This window comes from Spermophilus citellus (assembly GCF_964194105.1).
Source record: "Spermophilus citellus genome assembly, chromosome: 5".
Lineage (NCBI taxonomy): Eukaryota > Metazoa > Chordata > Mammalia > Rodentia > Sciuridae > Spermophilus > Spermophilus citellus.
In genome coordinates this window covers 58,093,875-58,116,181 of record NC_138186.1, presented here as the reverse complement: position 1 = coordinate 58,116,181, position 22,307 = coordinate 58,093,875, and the positions used below count along the sequence as shown (strand labels likewise).

Here is a 22,307-nt window from a genome sequence, read left to right as displayed (position 1 = left end):
CAATGATTTTTAGTAGAGTCCTGTAACTACCACCACAATGCAGTTTGAGAACGCTGCCCTTACCCCAGAGGCTTCCTTGTAAGGCAGAGGAACCTAGGCAGAGGCCATACTCTTAGCCAGCTTGCTGACCTCCCTCTATGGAAGAAGGGTGAACTTGACCTGAGGGGCATCTGCCTCAAGAGTACCCCGCCACACACTTATCCCCCACTGGGAGACCTCAGAGGGGCCTCTGGGGTACTTCCTCTCCATGTTTCCCTGGGCTGAGTTGTCCACTGGTGGGAGACTCCAGGGAGAGAAGAGGGACGTGGTGCACCTCCCACCAACTGCTGCCTTCACCAGTCTGGGCAGGACTGGAGCCTAGGGGACTGCTCCTCCCTGTCCCCAGGGCAAGGCTGAGTCTCCAGTTGACTCAGCCAGGCGAGCCTGCACATGGTGGGGTGGGAAACTGGGAAGGCTCAGCAGGCCGGCTCCGGCTCCCGTGTTGTGGCTATTCCCTGGGATGCCAGCTGGAACAGCAGAAGCTTTCCTCCTTGTACTTGGAGTTAGGGAGGGGAGGGACTGGAGTTAGGGATTCTGGGATGGGATGGAAATGCCAATCCTGCCTTAGGCTTCTGCCTTTGTCAATAATGTGGGGCTAGCCCCACTCTGAACCTCAGTTTTTTCCTTCTCTTCAATGGGGATGGTGTCCAGATCACCTAGAGGAGGGCTGCCCGAGGCTGTGTATGTGACAGCTTCAAAGAGCACTAAAAAGAAAATTGCCACAGTGTCCAAGTAGAGTCCCTGCCAGAGATTTTATGGCCCACAAAGCCTGAATAGTTACTGCTGCCCTTTATAGATTTGCCAGTCCTGCTCTAAAAGGCGATTCCTATTATCAGGTCATTCCCAGCTTTGAGCCCTGCCTACCTCTGTCTGCTTCAGCCCCTCTTCCTGACATGGCTGTTTGCCAGAAAAAGTCGGCATGAGGAGGCCATCTTCGGGTTTCAGAAGGGCGGCGGTTTGAGTTCCATAGGGATCCTGAATCCTCCCAGGCCTGGAATGAGATGTCCCTGGTGTCCAGCTCTTGGAAAAGAGGTGGAGAACGAAGGGGGGACATCACCATGGACGTGTCTAGGGGAATTAAGGAGTAACTGCTTGGTGTGTGGCTACAGCTGTGTAACAATCTGTTTGCACAAGGGTAGGCTGGGTGCCGCAGGTAAAATGCAAACAGTCATGTGAAGGTGGTGACGGCTACATTTTCCTTTAAAGAACTTCCCTAACATGTGTTCCAGTAATTAGAAGGACTTCTTGCTGAAAGCAATTGCAATTGTAATTAAGCCTTCTGCCCTCCCCCAGCCCAAACAGGGGCCTTGAAAGGACACACAGTGCATGAGAAAGCAGAGATGTGGATCTTTGCAAATCCCTGATAGGGGACTGAGCTGCTGCGGAGACGGAGACAGAGACGGAGATGACAAAGCCACCCGGTGGCTCTGCACTGCTCCCTGGGCTCTTGGATTCATTGAGGATCTTTATCTCTGGTCGCTGCTTGGCACCCCAGCCATGGGACACCCTTGTTGGCTGGGGTACTCTGTTCGTTGCCCTCTTTTATCCAATGGAAAGCACCTTGCCACAACCACTAGGACTCTTATTTGAAATGCAGATTCCTGGGGTCTCACCTCAGTCATACAAGTCAGAATCATGGGCCCAGGCTCTAGATCTTTAACCAGCTCCCAGGTGACTCTCCTGTGTAGAATGATTTGAGACTCCCAGGCTTTCCTTCCCACATGGAACTAGGCTGTTCTCCTCCTTTGACTCCCTGCAGTGTATACAGTAGGTTGAAAATAAATGTGTATGGGATGTGGCCAGCTCCTTATCAGGAAAACTCAGTGTTCCCTAGAGTAGCCACTGGTTCTGGCATTCCTGTTCCTGAGGTCCCCTGATTTTGTAGCTCAGGCCAGGCTAAAGGCTGGGAAACCATGAACCCCCAGAGCTGAGCCCCTATTTCCTGCTAGGGCTGAGCTAGCACCAGCTTCAGAAGGCTGACCTGTGCCTTACAGGGGTGTAAAGGAGACGTTTGTTTACTCTTGTCCCCTGGAGGTGTGCTGTGGTTTGCCAGTGGTTCAGTGTACACACCACACACACACACACACACACACACACACACACACACCTTCACCAATGCCCCATTACATAAGCACCCCTCACTGCCATAGCTCACGTCCAAAAAGCAGGCCCTCCCTTGACCCTGCAGACCAGCTACACAGTGCCCTTTCCCTCCTGGCCAATCATTCTTACTGGTGACCATTCCCTGAACCAGGCTCTGTGCTAAGAGCCACCTGCCCTCTCAACTGAGGAACACATGCGGAAGGCTCAGGTTGGTTCAGTGGCTCAAAGTCCTTGCTCTGCGGGCAGCTCAGACATCAAAGAGAAAACAATGTCCTGGTATTTGCTAAGATCAGATTCTGATTTTGTAGGACAAGGTGGGGAGAGTTTCTAGCAAGTTCCAGGTAAAGTCATCCTGCTGTTGTACTGAGCAGCAAATCCTAGCCAGGAAGTAGAGGGCCCTGTTTGCTGTGCCTTTCCCTCTTCAGCCCCCACACTGGGGGTCCTTTGAGCTGCCTGCCCCAGGGCTCCTCCCCTTCTGTTCTGTGGCTCCTCACCCCAGGGCCCCTCCCCCCTAGCCTAACCTTTAATGTCCCCTCTGTCCTTGGACAAAGGCCTCGCTCCGGTGCCCTGGTCAGGCCTGCTGGGGCTTGCTGGGACAAACTAGCCTTTTCAGGTTTCTGTCATGTGGACCTGCTAATTAGCAAGGAAGGGCCTCATTAACTCATTTGAGGGTTACATTCACAGGGGGCCACCCGCTCCTGCTTCCCGAAAGCAGTGGCTCCCCTAGTGGTGGAGGACAGGATGCCCCACCTTGTCCCTCACCAGTACTCCACTGTGACTCTACAGTAAGGTAGAGTAGGGGAGGTCTGTTCTGGGGTGCTGGGTTACCCTGGGTCAAGACAGCAAACTCTCCAAGTTACAGCCCCACCCCTCTTAAGTCCCTAGAATCCGATTAGACTTGTGGCCAGCGTTCTTGAGGTCATTTAGGGGTTCCTGGCAATTGGGGGCTCCAGACCATCACTCCAGCCCTCCTCCCACCCCTGCTAGTTTCTTTCCCTCCTCTGATTCTGGGAGGCATCCTACAGAGTAGGACTAATTTCCCCCACTTTATAGGCAGAGAAACTAAGTCTGAGGAGTACCCACAGTTGGTAGGAATTACATAGAGGAGCTGGGATGTGAGTACAGACACCAAAAGATGTCAGTCCCTATATCCGTTTGCTTCCCTCTAGACCAATTTTCAAAATTCACCCTGAAAAGAAATGGACATTGAGAGAAGAGACTCTGGATCCCTGCATTTCCCCCTGGCTCTGCTGGATATGACCACAGAGAACTGGATTCTAGATTCAGGTTGCCCAGGCTCAAGTCCCAACCCCTTTGTTCACCAGTCATGAGACTGTGGGCAGGGGACATAAGCTCTTTGAGCCTCAGTTTCTTCAGTGAAAATTGGGAATAATAAGGGTACCTCCCCTACGGGGGTGCGAGGGCTTAGAACAGTGCTAGGGCTGGGGAGGTAGCTCAGTGGTAGAGCACTTGCCTGGCATGTGTGAGGGCCTGGGTTCCATCCCAGTGCTACAAAAAGAAAGCAGTAAAGGAAAGTTTGTGTGTGTGAGTGAGTGTGTGTGTGCGTGTGTGTGTGTGTGCGCGCACGCTAGTTACTGGGAATTGAACCCAGGGCACTCTATCACCAAGATCCATTCCCAAACCTTTTAATTTGACTTTGAGACACAGTCTCCATAAGTTGCCCAGGCTCGCCCCAGACTTGCAAATCCTCCTGCCTCAGTCTCCCTGGTGGCTGGAATCACAGGCGTGTGCCATCACGCCTGACGAAGAGTCTGTCTTGTAATACATGTAATAATAGTAGATGTCAAACGTTTAAGGATCTAATTAAATTAATTTTTCTCTCTAGTTTGGACAGATCTAGGATTTGGAGAACCAGATAATTGTCCCAGAACCTTCTAACCTCAATCTCCATGAACTCTGTGAGCAGCTTTGGGGCTGGGGAAGAAAGACCATTTTTACCAGGCTTTCAACCCTTAACTCTGAGAAAAGAAATGCAGAAGACTCCATTAGGCTCCTCTTCTTGGGAAGAAGGGAGAAAAAGGAGCTGAGAGTCAGTCAGCAGCTTGTCCCAGCCCTCAGTGTTCCCAGAGCACCCCCCAATTTAAACACACATGCACCCCACTCAGGCAGAGAGCAGACTGCTATGGGGAGAAGCAGGGAGCCCTGTGTGGGGGAAGGACAGCTCAAACTGCAGGTCGAGGACCCTGTAAACCCAGGCACCACCACAGCTGTGTGACTTTGGTTCCACTCCTCCCACTCTGGGTCTCAGTCTCCCCATTTGCCAAGAGAGTGGTTGGAACCAGCGCTAAACTGGGATTAGGACCCAGAATGATCCCTGATGAGAGCAAAGGATCACCTGCCTCCTGATGGCGCTCAGCCATGGTTCAGGTGTTCTCCCTAATTTGCATGTGTCATGATCTGCTTCAAACTCAAAAGCCCAAACTCTTGGTGGGGGAAGAGGAGGGGCGAAGAGAGAGAGTGAATGAGCAATGCTGATGGCAATGATAAGGTGATAATTAGCCTTCCCACATGTTGAGCAAAAATTACCCATCAGGCATTGGGCTAACACATTCCATACCTTTTCTCATTTAGGCTCTCACTAGCCCACCCAGTAGGGACCATTGTTCACATTTACAAAAAGAGACCGAGTGATCCTCCAGGGCCCCATAGTAAAGTGATGGAGCAGAACTGAAGCCCAACTTCACCTGGGCTCTAAACCTGCAGTCTTGACCCCACGATGCCCTGCCTCCCCTTCCAGATGAGGAGCTGGCCTCTGCCTGGGTGATTCTGACCTGGGACAGAGCCTTAGCCACGGCCGGACGACTTCCTTAAGCCAAGGGCAAGGTCAGGTTCTGAGACAGGGGGTCAAGAGGGGAGCTGCGTGTCTTCAGGCACCAAGAAATAATTCTGAAATGGGTTTTTGGATATTAGATGTTATTTATGGCAACTCCAATCCTGAGCAAGGGTAAAGGAAGGCAGTGTCTCTCCTTCACTCCCTGTCAATATGTGAGGGAGAAACTTTTAGGGAGAAAAACTGCACACAATCCTGTCATGAAGAGGGCTTAATCTGTGGGGAAGGACTGTGTTAGTGCTCGGGTTTGGGTAAATGGAGGCAGACCTGAACCTACTCCTGCTCTATCACCACATTACTGGTAGGTGGATCTGTCAGACACTGAGCCGAAGCCTCCTGCCTCAATGGGCTGGGGTCCACCAGGGACTCAGGCTCTGCTCACAAGCCTTTCTGGCTGCTGTTGTTGCCCAGGACTCTCCGGAAGGGCCTCCCTTTCTCTGGAAGCTTCTGAGTCTAAAAGCAGCTCTTTCTCTTTTTCTTTTGAATCCCTCTGGATCTTCATGGTCTGACCCAGGCCTGTGGCAAATGGGAAACTTCTGGAATCACCAAGAACTCAGTGGGAAAGGAACATAGGGAAAGGGCAGATGCAGAGGTTGCTCGGTTCAGGGTGTTGAGTTGCTGGGGTAGGACCTTCTGTATGAGCCTCCTCTCCAGCCACCCCTTCACTTCCTCCTTTCCCTCACCCTTCAGGCATCAGGACCTTCCAAGTCCACCTTAACTTCTCAGCAGCGGAAGGGACTGCTCCTCCGAAAGGCCTGTTCCACCATCCCTGCCACCAATCCAGTGGAGTTCACTTACTTCCATGGGAAAGTCCCCAAGGTTGGACTCCTATCTTTCTGTTCAGCTTTGGTCCTTGACCTTGAAGCTGGGAAAGCTTCAGCTGATCTTGAATACTTGGAGGACCTAGCTTATGGTGATGGCCACACACGTCTCACCGAATGGCATTCCTTGACCTGGTAGAAACTGAGCCAGATAGGAAGGGCCCAGAGAGGCCCATCAGATCCTGGTTACCCCTCCCTCCCTCCCTCCCTCCCTCCCTCCCTCCCTTCCTTCCTTCCTTCCTTCCTTCCTTCCTTCCTTCCTTCCTTTCGTTTAAAGCAATGCAAGCTTATTGTTGTTTATTATTTTACAATCATCTAGGCCAGAAGTCTGACACAGGGCTAAAATTAGGGGTTGGGAAGACTTGGCTCTTCTGGAGGCTCTAGGGAGGGTCTATTTTCTTGCCTTTTCCAGCTTCTAGAGACTGCTGCCACTCCTTGGCCATCCCCTTGCATCTTTGAAGCCATTGATGGCCAGTGGCTGGTGGAATTCTCTCGTCACATCACTGGGCTCTGCTTCCATCTTTGTGTTTACACACTTACACGTGACACAACGCTGAGGACTGGGAAAGCAAATTGACTTTCCAGAGGTGCCAAATGGATTTTCCAGGGGGGACGATTCCACCAGCCCTGCCTCAGCCACAGCCACAGCCACAGCCACGCCCCTTCTGTATGATTTACAGAGAACAATTGTATTATTGTACGGAAGGAATCCCCTGCTCAGAACAACCACGGGCCAAGCAAAGCCACAGTGCTCCAGTCGGGGCTGAGTCATGGAATCTGTGACGTAGCTAGAACACCCGCCTGGGCCAGCCCGGGGTCAGATGGCCATGTTCAGAGCTGACTCTGTCCTGACCCGGGAGTGGCTTTGTGAAAGCTTCTCATTGGCCAAAGCCAAGACTTCCTGACCCTCCCCCCCAAAAAAAAAACACCCCTCCCTTTGCACCCCATCTTCCCATCCAAGTCCTATAAATGATGGGGTTGAGTCCTTCCTTTGTGGGTTGTGGTGGTTCAGAAGTCAGATCCTTCAGGGAAGCCCTGGCTTTAACACTTCCGGTGAGGCTCTGCCTCAGTTTCCTTATCTTTAAAGCAATTTGCATGGGGCTGTTTTGAGAAGTAAACCATGAATTAATAATGTGTAGGATTCTCAGAACAGTGCCTGACATGTGAAAGCATTCAGTAAATCTTACCTTGTATTTTTTCTATCAGAGTTTTATATCAGAGTTTGCTGGGGGCGGGGGTTTGCTCAGATAAAACATTTCTGAAACTCCTAGGCGCATGCTAACAGAGGCCATTAGTATGAGAATAACTGCAGAAAGGCGCTTCCTAGACTCCCACACTAGTGAGAGAGTGTGTCTGCCCAGGAGAGAGGCTGTCCCATGTTCCCTTCCCAGTCCCGTGAAGAGCATGTCATTGAGATCCAGGCATCTGGAGCCTGTCCTAGGAGATCCAGGCACCAGCACACAGACTTGGAAGCTCGGGGTCGGGCAAGCTTTGGTGGTGGCCGCTGGAGATGTGCATTTTATCTCCCCTCTCTTGTTCTGATTGGGCCAAGGCTGCACCCTAAGGCTCCTTCCTGGTGCCCTTCCAGTCCTGCTCTGCAGCCTCAGGCGGGGAACCTGGCAGCCCTGACTGGGGAATCATGTTTGCCCAGTGCCTGGGGCAGGGCAGCACTGGGAACTGGGGCTTCCAGGAACAGGAGATGCGCACAGAACCGGTTGTTTGGTACTCTTTTGAGAGGTGGACAGTCTTGGATGTATTCGCCAACTTTCTGCCTTGATAGGGCAGCACACTGAGGGCCCTGCCCACCAGTTGTCACAGTGCTAGGCGCCTCCCTGTCACACCTGAAGCCTAGCTGCTCATGGAGGACAGTGACTACAGGAGTAGGAATTTGGGATGGACACATTCTGATCCCAGCACCTCTCTGACAAGCCCGGGCTCTTTTGAATATGTTATTTGGCTCTCTTGCAATTTCCTTCTCAAGTCATTCATAAAGGAAAAAGAAATCTCAGTTAGTTTGGAGTTCCAAGTATCCCGATTCTGGTTAACGGGGATTTGAACCTTCTTCTCTTTCCTCTCTTGAGTACAGAGGAGGAGAAAGTCCCTCAGACCCTGTTAAGTGGATGAAAAGCCTCCTTGCTTGTGGCCCACATAGAAAGAGGCCCTCAGTGATCCCTGCCTTGAGGAGGTGACAGTGTGCATCTGGGAGGGGATCCAAAGTTCTTATCAGTGAGTGACAGGGTCACAAGGGAGCTTGGTTGAGAAAGAGGGTATGTCTCCTCACTCCCTCCCCAGCTGCACACAGGGCCCAGGAACTGGAGGAAGGGGAGGGTCCTCTGTGACATCTCCCTGCAGGGGAAGGGACCAGGTCTGTTGAACATTTCACTCTTACTCCTCACAAACAACAGTCGTAAGAGGCTGGCACTAGCATCACATCTATTGCACAGCTGGCAACCTGGGAGGCCCAGAGGGGCTGAGCGACATGGCCAGTCAGTGGCAGAGCTGGGGTTTTCCTAGGTCACTACTGCAGCCCCACTGTTTCTACTCGGCCCTCAAGAGTACATCAAAGAAAGCTGTGCACACGCCTTTGGTGGCTTGGGGCTAGGGAACTCTTGGGTTTGAGGGGTCCAGAAGATGGAGTATTGGCCACAGGGGACAGCAGGTGGCCTCGTGCGCTCTGCTAGTTCCAGATTAGAAATGCAAACACTTGAGAGAAAAACTGCCTTATTTCCCTCCCTCTCTCAGAGATAAGCTTTGGTCGTCACCTTGGTCAAGCTCTCCTGGCCCCAGGAGGGACACTTTTCTGTGGCAGTGAAGCCTGGGGACCCATGACAGTGTGTGGGGGGTGGTGTGGAAGGTAAGGAGAGAGATGACTTTGAGGGACTGAAAGCCCCGGGAACGCTGGAGGAGACCGCCGGCAACGACCCCCGAGTCCCTCCCACAAGGCCACCTCAGAGGCCCCATGAGCACACGGAATAGTCCCAGGACCTTATTGTAGTAGAGGGTCTTAGCTGAGGCTAATGGCTTCCTCACTGGGACCTGCAGGGTGGGTCGCACTTGGCCTGGCGTCCCCTCTGATCTCCAGCTCACGGTCTGTCCCCACTCTCCTCCAGATGGGATCTATTATGGAGACAATCGGTTCAACACGGTGAGTGAGTCGGGAACAGCCACACTGAAAGCTCGGCCAAGAGTCCGGCCCCTGCTGACCTTCCTCCCACTGGTGAGTACAGCTCTGCTCCCAGGTCTGAGGGTCTGCTCTGGGTAGGGACACCTTGCTTGCCACAGAGGAACCTGCCTCCCCTGTGCTGGCCTGAGGGGACATCAGCCTCACCCCCTGTCATTCTCTTCCTTCCTGATGCCAATCTAGGCAGCTGCCGGGAGGAGGCATGGTTAGTGCTCACAGCAGAAAGGCCTGGGATTGGGGTGTCAGCTCCTGTAGGTCATGGGGAATTTGGGCACAGAGGTGGCCTAACGGTGGGTACCCCAAGTTAAGCGGGGCTCATTTCCCACAATCGGTGGTGGCTCTCTGCTTCATGCCAGGCCTGCATTAGGTGCTGGGATACAGCCACGTCTGCACTGGCATTGCTCAGGAGCCTGTGCCCACTGCAGGGGATGAACGACACCAATTGATCAAACCAGGACCAGACACAGGGCAGAGTCGAGCCACAGGGTGGTCAAGGAGGGCTTCATGAAAGAGGTGACATCCAAACTGTCTCATAGGACAAACAGCAGTGACCTTGGGAGAAGGGCATTTGAGACAGATTTGTCTGTGGGTCTGAAACTACGAGAAACTTCTCTTTCAAAGCCCATGATTGGGCTTTTGTTCTTTGGTGAAGTAAAAAGACCCAGAGAAAATATTTTATGACTGGTTCTGTTTTCCACAATAAAAATTCCTAAATTTTCTGAAACATTCTAGACAAGTATGCTGTCAATAGAAATGTGATGCAAGAATCATATGTAATTTGAAATTTTCTAGTAGCTCCATTGAAAGCAGAAAGAAATGGGTAAGGGCTGGGGTATGGCTCAGTGATAAAGCGCTCACCTAGCATGTGCAGGGAGGGCCCTGGGCTTAGTCATCAGCACCACAAAAAAAAAAAAAGTCAAACTGATTTTAATAATATATTTTACTTAACCCAGAATATATGAAAGAGAGTCATTTCAATATTTAATCAATGTAAAAAATACTAAAGAGAGAGTTTACTTTCTTTTGTTCATATGAAGTGTTCAAAATCTAGAGTACCACGACGTGCAGCATATCCTGCTTCTGAAGAGTGACACTTCAAGCCCTCAATGGCCACTTGTAGTCAGTGGCTGCTATGTTGGACAGGCAGACTTGGAGTCTAAGCAGCAGCCTACCAAATGTGGGTTTGCTCATATCTCTCAGGTCTGGGTCTTGGTTGGGACAACACTGTTGCCTGAGTCATGGTGACAACCATGTGACATGTGACAACTCCTTGAGGGTTTGTACCACCTAGGCTGACAAGGCACCTTATTGTAGTCTGAGCTTTCGACGGGGCCTGTTAGACAGAACAGGATGCCACACTTTGGTCCTAGTATCTGCACACCCTGCCCGGCACTGCCTGGCCCCACCACCTCCCTCTCTGCATCACCAATTTTTTTCTGGTTTGTCCAACTCCACCAGACAGACCCCAAGGTTCTAGTGAGATAGACCAAGTCTGACACCTTGCTGCATCCCCAAGGCCTCCTTGTGGAGGGTCTAGCACACAGATTTCTGTGTATACAGCTTCCAATCATATATTTTCTGCTTATAAAAGCAATTTGTGGACTGTGGTTGTGGCTCAGTGGTAGAGCACTTGCCTAGCATATGTGAAGCCCTGGGTTCAATCCTCAGCATCATATATGAATAAACAAATAAAGTGAAAAATCCATTGGCAATTAAAAAATATTTTTTAAAAAGGCAATTCATGGCTATTATAGACAAATAAAGAAAGAAAACCACCACCAACAAGAAGGTATAAAGTGAGGGCCAGGCATGGTAGCACACACCTGGAATCCTAGCAGCTCTGAAGGCCGAGGCAGGAGGATCACAAGTTTAAAGCCAGCCTCAGCAACTTATCAAGGCTCTAAGCAATTTAGTGAGACGGGGAGGGGGGTGCTGAGGATGTGGCTCAGGGTTAAGCACCCCTGTGTTCAATCCCTGGTACCAAAAAAAAAAAAAAAAAAAAAAAAAAAGAAAGGTATAAAGTGAGCCCCCACCTTCATTTCCAGAGATGCATAAAACTGCTGTAGGGGTCACTGTGGCCATAAACACAGATGAACAGTTTTGACAGATCCTATTTCTGGAGGTGAGCTCATCTCTCCCCGACCTACCCTCAACACACCTATTCAGGATCCCAGTGGTGTGGTCCCAGAGCTGCCCACTCTGTACCTGTGCTGACTATTGAATTTTAAAGTACTCTACAGGGAAAACCACATCTCCCCTCCGCTGGCTTCTCCTGTCCTGTCCTTCCCCTTCTGGATCACTCCAAGATTCTTCAACTAAAAGGTTAATGAGGGAGATCCCCTTTGAGTGTGTTCTGATTGGCTAAAGTCCAGCATTTTCCCCGCCCACCACCTTGGGCCCCACCTGCCTTTCCGTCCCAGCCTCTGCTTGGGATCTGGTCTGGGCAGGCCCCAGGCAGGCCCTGCGGAGACTTGGGGGGCCACTGGCTGGGGCATAGCCATCTGAAGCCTGGAGTTCTTCCTGGGAGCAGCCCAGAGAGGAGGCTTCTCCCCAACAAATGCACCCCGTGAGAGTGAGATAAGGAAGACACCCTGAAGCCCAGCTGAATCCTCATTGGGGCCACAGGAGCCTCCCTTTACAGAGACAGGAACTGAACCCAGAAAAGGGAAGTGCGCTACCTTCCTTCAGTGCTGGCTAAACGAGGAATGGCAGGGGGAGCCGCTTGCCAGTCCCATCCAGTGGCTCAGCCCTGTGATCTCGCAGGAGCACTTAGTGTGCCAGGCACGCTCCAAGTATCATGCATGTGAATGGAGCCACAGGCATTGACTATTGAATTTTAAAGTACTCTACAGGGAAAACCACATTTCCCCTCGGCTGGCTTCTCCTGTCCTGTCCTTCCCACTTCTGGATCACTCCAAGATCCTTCAGCTAAAGGGTTAACGAGGTCCCTTTAGGAAGCTGCTGTCGTGAGCCCCCATTTTACGGATGGAGAAATTGAAGAACTGAGAGAAGTGACTTGCTTAAGTGGCAGAACCAGGACTCAAACCCCTGTAGCCAGCCTCCAGGGCCAAGTGCTATTCAGGCCACCCTCCCTCCTCCTCCCCCACTGCCTAGAAGCCTTGTCTTCCCCTCCTAGGGGACCAGCCGGAGAACCATTACTGCCTCCCTTGTCTGCCTCTCTGAATCCCCACCCCACAGCTGGGGCCAGGTCTCTTGCCTCTTTTAGATCATAGACTTTTTGAGGCCCCGATGGAGCTGCAGACTGCATGCACACAGTTTTGCTTACCATTTCACCAGAGGACACAGAAGCCCACCCTCCATGTGCCTTTAGATTAGAAACCCTTGGTCCATGCCCTCTTTGGCAGCTACAGTTCTGTGGTCCTGATTCAGGTTCTAAGACCCCAAATGTTCACCATCATTAGCCGTCTAATACTGGGTGGAGGGGAATCAGCAGCTTGATCCTCCTCTCCTATGTGGCCCTCGGGTTCCATTCACAGGCCCAGTCCCCAGCTTTCTTCCCACAGGGGCACGAGGTCAGGAGAATGGGGAGACATGGGAGGACAGCACTGCCTGTGGCTTGGGCTCACACACATACACACGTGTGCACACACACACCCTGTCCCCCAGCCCGAGTCAGGTTGGGTGGGGAGCTGGGCCAGGGCCTGAGCCCTGCCTGACATTGGCCTAGCTGGCTGGGCTCCATGCCTCTCTCCTTCCCTCCTACATTCAGAGGGCACCTCCCACCGAGGCTACCCTGGGGCAGGGGAGGTGGGAGGCAGCACCCAAAAAGCCAGGTGACAGCCCAGCAAGGTCTTGGAGCTCTGCCTGAATGATCCCTTGCCATCAGTACCTTCCACGAGCCTGCCAGGGGACAGGGAGGAGAGGGCAAGACGAGGTGGGGGGAGCTGTGACAGGTACCTCTGCCCTGGAGCTTCCTCACTCTGTTTGAGCTAGAGGTAGTGCGGACCAAGAGATGTGGCACCTAGCAAAGCCAATGATGAGAAGGACCCTGGATCCCTCAGTGACGGGGATAGGATCTGGGATCGATCCTTGGGTTGCTGAGGGCCAGGTCCTTCTTTTTTCTGGGCCTGTGGCTCCTCACTCATCAGTTGGGGTTACACTGACTGGTCCCCAAAGGCCTCCTCAGCTGTGACTTTCTGTGTTAAAACGGCTCCCTGGTGGAAGGGGAGGAGGCATGGTTAGCTCTCCACCAAACTTCACGCCAGCAACCCAGGAGGCTGAGGCAGGAGGATTGCCAGCCTTAGCAACTTAGTGAGACCCCGTCTCAAAATAAAAAAATAAAAAAGACTGGGTGTGTAGCTCAGTACCAAAGTGTCCCTGGGTTCAATCCCTGGTACAAGGAAAAAAAAAAAAAAATCACCAAACTTCAGAGATTACCAAAATGAGAACACTGAGGCCTGGGGAGGGGACAGTCTGCCCAGGCCGCAGCTCAAAGAGAACTGAGATAGGAGCTGGGCCTTCCTCCTAGGCCAGTCCTGTCCACTGTAGACCTGGGCTGAGGAAGGAGCAATCCTTTTGCTCTACTTCCAAGGGAAACCAGGCCCCTACCTGAGAGCTGAGCCATGAACAGCAGCTCACAGGAAGGCGGTGCTTGTCTCTCCCTCCAGAATGCAACCGTCTTAGTCAGGATGCATGTGAGGAATTTAAAACTAAATGCCCATGTGGCAAGTTTGGGGAAACTGGCTAGACAGGTCCCCAGGGGTGCCTGGGGTGGTGAGAACTCCCTGGATCACCCCACCCTCTGAGTCAGACAGGCCCAGCTCTGCCAGGGGAGGTATCCCTGGGCTCCAGCAGCCCTGCCTGTTCTGGGCGCCTCCCTCTATTCCTCTGTGGCCTGGGAGCCCAAGGAAACAGCTGGAGTCAACTTCATCCCTCCCTCCCACCCTCTCCCCAGCTGCAGGAGCTCATCTCTAAACTCAAGGCCCAGGCTCTTTTGCGGGTGGGAGCTGAGCTCCCTAAGCTCAACCTTGCTGGTTTTTGACTCCTATGGTGACGTTGGGTGGAAGGGTGGGGGGCGAGGGCTGTAGGAGCACTGTGCCCCTTTTTCCACCCACAGGGCCCCTTCACTTATGGTGAGGGCCTCAGCCAGAACCTCCAAAGGTGGGTCCAGGGGAAGACAGCTTTACGGTAGTAATTCTGCTCTGGCCCCAGGAGAGATCTGAGGTCCTGACAGAGCATGGGAAGAAAGATGGGGAAGCTCTTTTGCAAAAAATGCTCACTGTCGCTCAAATTCAGAGAAGCTGCTCTGTGGGGAACACACAGCTGAGCCTGCCCCCTGGCCAGCACCCCCACACTGCCCCCAAAGCCAGCAGCAACCAGCTGGGTTTCTCCAGCCCAGTATGTGGGAGCCTGGAGGGGACTCCTGTTGCTCTCACTCTGGGTGCCCTAGAGGGGCCCCATCCCCCCAGACTACAGCAGTGCTGCCAACCGTGCCTGGCTCTAACTCTGGCCAAGGGCCCTCTCCTCACCCCCCACACATAGTTGCACTGGCCATCCTAAGGGGTTTGGCTGCAGAAGGTGTCTGGTGAGGAGGTTTGCATTCCGTGATGGATGAACTGCTAGGACTCAGAGCTGGCAAGTACCCAAGGACCAAGGTCAGCCATGCATTGCCCACTGGCCAGGCCCCTGGAGACCCACCCTTGGGGCGTGGCTGGGCTCTGAGGAATCTCAGGCATGAGGATGTGTGCATGGGGGAGCACCAGGAGGCCACCAGAAGGGGAGCAGCAGGCCACACCCCTCAAACTGCAAAGGGGAGACTAGACTCCTCCTCCTAGTGTTTCCTTTCTTTCCTCCTTCCCTCCCTTCCTCCCCCTCTCTTCGATCCTAAAACGTTAGTAATCAAGAGGGCACTAGAGGATTCCTAATGACTTGTTGCTGACCATTGGGAAATACCCTTATCAATCCAACCAGACAGACATGCCCCAGGGGTTGTGCCCTGGGCAGAGAATCTGAGCTCAGGCTGCTTCAAAACCCTGCTCCCATCAGAGCTCTGGGATGAGAACCCAGGGAAATAACCCTTCTTTGGTGCTGCTCTGCAGGACCTCTGGAGGTGGTGCAGTCACCTCTTTTGTCACAGCAAACCCAAGGCAGATGGTAACATCCCCATTTTACAGAGAGAAAACTGGACCTAAGGCAAGAGAGGGGCACACATATTAAGCGCTGACTATGTCAGATACTGTCTTAGATTGCTTTTAGTCAATGGAGTTAAGATTGCAAATCTGGTCTGCCTGATTTCAAAATTGATATTCTTTCCAGTCAGCCACAATATTTTTTTAAAAAACTATAATTGTACTGGGTGTTTTTTTTTTTTTTTTTTTTTTTTTTTGTGTGTGTGTGTAGGGGGGTATTTTTGTTGTTGTTTTAGACAGTGTCAATAAGTTGTCCAAGTTGGCCTCAAACTTGTGATTCTCCTGCCTCAGCCTCCTGAGAGCTAGGATTACCAGCCTGTACCCCCAGGCCCAGCTTAGGGTACTTAAAAATATTATGAATGACATATAAATTCTTTGTTAAGAACTGAGAAGGAGCTGGGCGCAGTGGTACACACCATAATCCCAATTACTCTGGAGGCTGAGACAGGACGATCACAATTTAGTAAGATCCTGTCTCAAAATTTAAAAAAAGGTTAGGGATGTGGTAAAATGCCCTTGGATTTAATCCCCTGTACCACAAAAAGGAAAAAAAATAACAAGAAATAGAGACGTACAGGGAAAAAAATAAATTCAAATATTCCTGGGATGGTGCTGTTCTTTGCAGGTGCCTCCTTCTGCCTATTTCCTTCCAGAAGCATTTTAATATCCTGGGCCGCGTCTTCCACTGAGCTGGGTCACTGGCTTGCGCACCCCTGCGAACTCAGTGAGGTGGCCAGTGGTCTTAGCTGCTGGGTGTTGTCTGGGTGTGGGGACGAGGAAGTGCTGAGGCCCAGTTTCGTGGCGTTCCCAACCTGCAGGGCCAGCACCGGACTCTGCCCCAGGCATTGGGCAAGGTTGAGCAGCAGCAGGGAGTGGCCGTGGCATGGCCGGCTGCCCAGGCAGGCCCAGGAAGGGAGGTGCCTGCTGGCCGGCCAGCCAGGGGTGCACTCAGCTGCTCATTTGCGTGTTCTCTGCTGCAGTGGCCACAGGTGGGTTCAGGCTGTCTAGATGTGGGCTGCCACCAAGGGCCGTACATTCAAGGTGCATTCCAACCCCAGCGACAGCACCAGGAGCATCCGGGTCTCTCTCATTTTCCCAGGACCAGTGTACTGAGGGTGGGGTGGGACCAGCTCCTCAGCTGACTGCAGCAGAGTCCCATGTGTGAGGCCAACAGTGACCCCAGCTCAGTCCTCCTGCCAGGCCCACAGCTGCTGGAAAACCTTCAAGGGCTTCCTCCCAGCTCTCCTCTACCTTCCCCTTTGGCTTCTCTGGAGTTAGATGACTACCCAGAGGCAATGGCAGCCACCTGTCCCAACACCCAGTCATTGAGAGGTAACCCCAAGCATTCAGGTCACCACCTACACAATACAGGTGAGCAAGTCACAGACGGGACATTTTATGAGCCTGGACTAACAGAACACCATGGTCGAAGTAATCCTTGCCATGTGTTTACAGAAGAACCAGAAAACTGGGGCCTAAAAGGAGATGTGACTTTGCTTTCAGTTCACTGGTGCCCGAGCTGGCACCAGAAGATGCTTTCTGTCTGTCCTGTGTCTTTCTACCACTCATTTACCCACCCAGGAATTTACCCATTCAACAAACAATTATTGAATTGTCCAGTCTGTGCCAAAGACTCAGCTGTCACCTGAGCCTCAAGTAGGCTGTGCTGGACAGCAGACCACAGTCATGTATAGTATTTGTTCAGTTATACTACAGTAGTGGCAAAGAGGGGGACTCTGAGGTCCTGTTGTTGGCTCTGTCACTTGCTATCTGTGTGACCTTGCTCAGTGTACTTACCCTCTCTGTGCTTTCAGTTTCCTCATCTATAAAATAAAAACAATAATCTTTAACAGGGTTACTATGAAGAATAACTGGGTTGCTACATGTGAGGTACTTGGAACTGTGCCTTGTATTTAATAAGAACCTAACATCGAGTTGAAATAGTAATGCATACAGGGCCTTAAGAGCTCAAAGGGAAGAGAAACTAACTTGGGCAAGGGTTGCCAAGGACATCATTGCAGAGGAGCACTTAATCTGGGGTTTAAAAGATAACTAGGCCAGGGCTGGGGATGTGGCTCAAGTGGTAGCGCGCTCGCCTGGCATGCGTGCGGCCCGGGTTCGATCCTCAGCACCACATACCAACAAAGATGTTGTGTCTGCCGAGAACTAAAAAATAAATATTAAAAATTCTCTCTCTCTCTCTCTCTCTCTCTCTCTCTCTCTCTCTCTCTCTCTCTCTCCTCTCTCACTCTCTCTTTAAAAAAAAAAAAAAAAAAAAAAAAAAAAAAGATAACTAGGCTGGGCACAGTGGTGCACACCTGTAATCCAGTGACTTGGGAGGCCGAGGCAGGAGGATGACAAGTTTAAGACCAGCCTCAGCAACCTAGCAAGGCCCTAAGGAACTAGACAAGACCCTGTCTCAAAATAAAAAATAAAATGGGCTGGGGATGTGACTCAGTGGTATGGGGCCTCTGGGTTCAATTCCTGGTACCAAGGATGGAAGGAAGGAAGGAAAGATAGATACCTAGGAGTTTGCCAAATAGAGAAGAACAGCCTAGACAGTAAGAGCAAGAGCAGGGCCTGAGAAGTGGAAATAAACCCCAAGGGACTGTAGAGCTGTCAGAGGATGGGAAGGCAGGTAGGCCAATCATCTAGGGAGTTTTAAAGCTACGCATCCACCCAGCACCTCTAAAACCTCTAGTGAATGCATAGATTGTAAGTCTCCCCCAGTGTTTTGCTTTGGATGGTCTCATATTTTTGTTGTTCTCGTCTTTTGTTTGCTTTGCTTAATTTTTTTTTAATTGTAAGATACACATATTGTAAAATTCACCGTTTTAACCATTTGAAAGTGTATAACCCTCTAAGCACAGTGGTGCACACTTGTGACCCCAGCTATTTGGGAGTCTGAGGCAGGAGGATTCAAGTTTGAGGCCAGTCTCAGCAACTTAGCACAACCCTGTCAGAAAGAGAGAGAGAGAAGAAGAAGAGGAGGAGGAGGAGGAGGAGGAGGAGGAGGAGGAGGAGGAGGAGGAGGAAAGAAAAGAGGGCTTGGGGATATAGCTCAGTGATTCAATGCCCAGTGCCACAAAATTTAAAAAGAAAGAAAGAACAAGGGAGGGAAGCGTGTATAACTCAGTAGCATTAAGTACATAACTTTTTCTTTTATTAATTTTGTTTGTTTGTTTGTTTTTATGTGGTACTGAGGATTAAACCCAGTGCCTCACCTGTAAGAGGCAAGTGCTCTATCACTGAGCCACAATCCCAGCCCCAACTTTTTCTTTTTAACTAATCTTGATGTGCAAAAAAGTTAGAGGAATGGTGCAAAGAACTCTCTGGAGCCTTCTCCCAGACTCACCAGATGTTGCACATTTGCTTTCTGTTCCCTTCTTCCCTTTACATAGATAGACAGATAGGGAGGGAGGCAGGGAGGGAGAGGCACCCAGTAGGAGTAGAAATGAGAGCTAGCTATCTCTATGTTTATGATATAGTTTCTTCCTGAACCATGGAAGAGTACATTGAGACCTGTGTCCCTTTATTCCTAAGTACCTGGGCATGCATTACCTAAGAACAGAGCGGATCTCTGCAATCTGCAGGAACTTGGTGTTGATACAATGTGCTTTTTGTATTGGGTTATTATTCCCAATTGTCCCCCTAGCCCATCATGGCACAGTCCTACCTCAATTCCAGAATCTAATCCAGATTCCGGACCTAGTGTACGAGTGTAACCGCAAGCCCTCTTTCCTCCTCCTCCTCCCCTCCTCCTTTTCTTCCTCCTCCTCCTCCTCTCCTCCTCCTCCTCCCCTCCTCCTCCTTCTCCTCCTTCTTTTCCTGTGACACTGGGCATTGAAACCTTGGTGCTCTACCACTGAGCTACTGAGCTACTACCCAGCCCGTTTCATTTTGAGACAAGGTCTCACTAAGTTGCCCAGACTGGCCACAAACTTGAACGTTCTTGCCTCAACCTCCCGAATCCCTGGGACTACAGGCATGTGCCACCATGCCTGGCCCAAGTTCTGTTCTTACTGAGGCTTCACTCCTTCTCAGCTCAAGGAGGAGGGTAGGACATTCGGCACCCACAGGGATCAGTGCTGTCCCTACCTGCACATTGCATGCTAAAAAATGTCAGGTCAGTGCACTCAATACCAGCTGCTTGGTTCCCCGGTGACCAGCAAGTGGGAGATTAACCTTCCTAATATATTTTTCTGGGACCAAGATTCAGATGCGTTTGCATTTGCCTTCACGGAATGCACACCAATGGAAGCTGCCGCTCAGTGAACCCATGGGGTTGTGAGAGGGAAGAGCGGGCTGGGAGCTCCTGAAGGCATGAGGCTGGCTTTGGGACCTTCTCCGGGAGTCAGATGGCTGAGAATGCGGTGAGGTGGTCAGTGTGGCCTGAGACCCCTCATGTATGAGGTGGGACCTAAAAGCCCAGATCTCCACCTGACTTGTTCTGGCAAGCCTCTTAGGAGAGGCTGCTTCCAAATTATCAAAGAGTAATTCCAAGAAGGCGCACTTAGTAACACAGGGTCTCAATGCATGGGGCCGTGGGCTCCTAGAGGGCAAAGCTGAGTGCCCCTTTGGGTCTTGTCAGTGTAGATGGGTGTAAACAGCAGGCTGCTCCTTTTTTTTCTTTTTTTTTTTTTTAGATGGACACAACATCTTTAGTTTGTTTTTATGTGGTGCTGAGAATCGAACCCAGTGCCTCATGCATGGTAGGCGAGCGCACTACCACTTGAGCCACATCCCTAGCCCCAGACAGCTCCTTTTTAACCACAACAGCAGCTAGCGTTTATTGATCTTTTACGATCTGCCCAAAGCGATGTGCTTCTCATCACTTAGTCATCTTGACTTCCCTAGAATGGGCGCATTTTTTCTTTTCACCATTTCAAAGATGGGAAAACGCAGACAAAAAGCTCAAGTAACTCGCACAGTCCAGTAGTGAGATTCAAATCCAGACCAGTTGGCTTCAAGACCAGTGCTCTTCCCTGTACCATAACCCCAGAGAGGCTCAGCTAGTCTTTGAAAGACAGAGATTTTAAGAGAGACAGAACACCAAGGAATGAGAGCTCCAGACCTGGGATACTGGTTGTTGACTTTAGGTAGCTTCCCAAACACTTCAGCCGAGCCCAGTGGCGCACACCTATAATCCCAGTGGCTCAGGAGGCAGAGGCAGGAGGATTATGAGTTCAAAGCCAGCCTCAGCAATTTAGCGAGGTGCTAAGCAACTCAGTGAGACCTTGTCTCTAATAAAATACGAAATAGGGCTGGGGATGTGCTCAGTGGTCAAGTGCCCCTGAATTCAACCCCCCAAAAAACCCCATTTCTATGGCTCAGGTTCCTCATCTGGTAAATAAAGATAGTATCTTTTTCATAGGTTAGAGATAGTATGTTTAGAACGTAGTGGAAGTAGCAATTATTATTATTATAAGTAGATGTGAGGCCTAGGAAGGGTGGCACATGCCTGTAATTCCAGAGGCTCAGGAGGCTGAGGTAAGAGAATCACAACTTCAGCAACTTAGTGAGACCCTGTCTGAAAATAAAAAGTAGGAAGGGCTGGGGATGTGGTTCAGTGGTTAAGTGCCCCTGGGTTCAATCCCCAGTATCCAAAAAAAAAAAAGAAAAGAAAAGAAAAGGAAAGAAAAGAAAGAAAGAAAGAAAGAAAGAAAGAAAGAAAGAAAGAAAGAAAGAAAGAAAGAAAGAGAAAAAAGAAAGAAAGAAATAGAAGTGGAGGCAGCCTGAGTAGGTATCCAGGATGAATGTGGACTCTACACGTACTGTTCTGGAGGGCGGCGGGGCGGAAGTCAATCAGGCTAGAACCTGAGATGGTGTAATGGGTGAGTGGAAAAGAAAAGTCGGCTGGGAAACAGGAGGCTAGGTCATTGAGAACCTTGAAAGCTACCATAAAATGCCCTCCAGCTCTTCAAAATGACAGGTGTGTGGACTTTGTTGACATATGGAAATGTGTGTTTGGAAAAAAAACAGAATGCAAAATAGTCTGTACACACTGACAGCTGGGGAAACATGCTACGCTCTGTTACGTTTAGAGATCAGAAGGGCATCTGTGGTGCTTCAGGGTGCCAGTTTGCCACCTTCTTATTTATTTTTCTGTAAATACCTAATGAAAACTAAGAGTAAACAAGAGGTCAGGCTGAGGGCTTTAGCTTTTAACCTGTGGATATCCATGGGGAATCACTGCCGATTCTATTTTCTCTTGTTTTTCATTGAGATTTAATTCATATACAGTTGAACCTCACTATTTTATTTGCAAATTTGCCTGGTGGTTCAAATTTAATTGTAACCCCAGAATTGACACAGACATAGCTTCTAGGGTCATTCTCAGACACACACAGAGTGGTGAAAATTTTGAGTGGCCCAATGTACATGTTCCCAGCTGAGCTCAAACAAGAGGACACTTGCCTTCTTGTTTCAGCTGTCATTATGTAAACAGGTGTCCTTTTCTATTTAGTGCTTATGTTTTTTCATATTTCTGGGATTAGTGGTTTTTGTTTTTTAGTGGTGCTGGGGATCGAACCCAGAGCTTTGTGCATGCTAGGTAAGCACTCTACCAACTGAGCTATTATCCCAACCCCCATGTTTTTTCATATTGCTATGCTTTTTGTGTGTGTGTGACTTTGTATAAAATACCTTTAAGTGTAGCGCAGAAGCACATTTTTTTTGGGGGGGGGGGGTACCAGGGATTGAACTGAGGGGCACTTAACCACTGAGCCACATCCCCAGCCCCCCCCCCCTTTTTTTGAGACAGGATCTCACTGAGTTGCTTAGGGCTTTGGCTAAATTGCTGAGGCTGGCTTTGAACTTGTGATCCTCCTGCCTCAGCCTCCAGAGCTACTGGGATTACAGGTGTGTACCACCACACCCAGCTCAACAGTATATATTAAATCAACAATATATATTAAATGTCTTTAATCAGAAGCCCACAAAACAAAGTTATGTATTGATCAGTTGACAAAAAGTTGTAACTAGAGGTTCACAGAAACCTAACCCTGTATTTCCTCAGGAATAGTGATTCCATATTCAATATTGTGTTGGCTGCAACTTTATAGAATGTAACTATCACTGCTAACAAGAATTGCAGGGCACAGTGGCGCACACCTGTAATCCCAACAACTGGGAGGCTGAGGCAGGAGGGTCGAAAGCCTGAG

The 22,307-nt window shown here is 50.5% G+C and overlaps 2 protein-coding genes across 2 annotated transcripts in view; one reads left to right on the top strand and one right to left on the bottom strand.

Annotated features, from left to right (window-relative positions):
- Window positions 1-22,307, bottom strand: part of CIMIP3 (ciliary microtubule inner protein 3) — a gene marked incomplete at its 3' end in the record, with an annotated part of 62,047 nt that overhangs the window by 16,636 nt on the left and 23,104 nt on the right. The window lies entirely within an intron of this gene.
- LOC308649713 (uncharacterized protein C6orf132) overlaps window positions 1-22,307 on the top strand; it is a 31,171-nt gene that overhangs the window by 2,408 nt on the left and 6,456 nt on the right. The window contains exon 2 of the mRNA XM_081295478.1: window positions 8,925-9,031. Coding sequence (XP_081151604.1) covers window positions 8,925-9,031 — 107 coding nt within the window. The remainder of the gene's footprint in view (window positions 1-8,924; window positions 9,032-22,307) is intronic.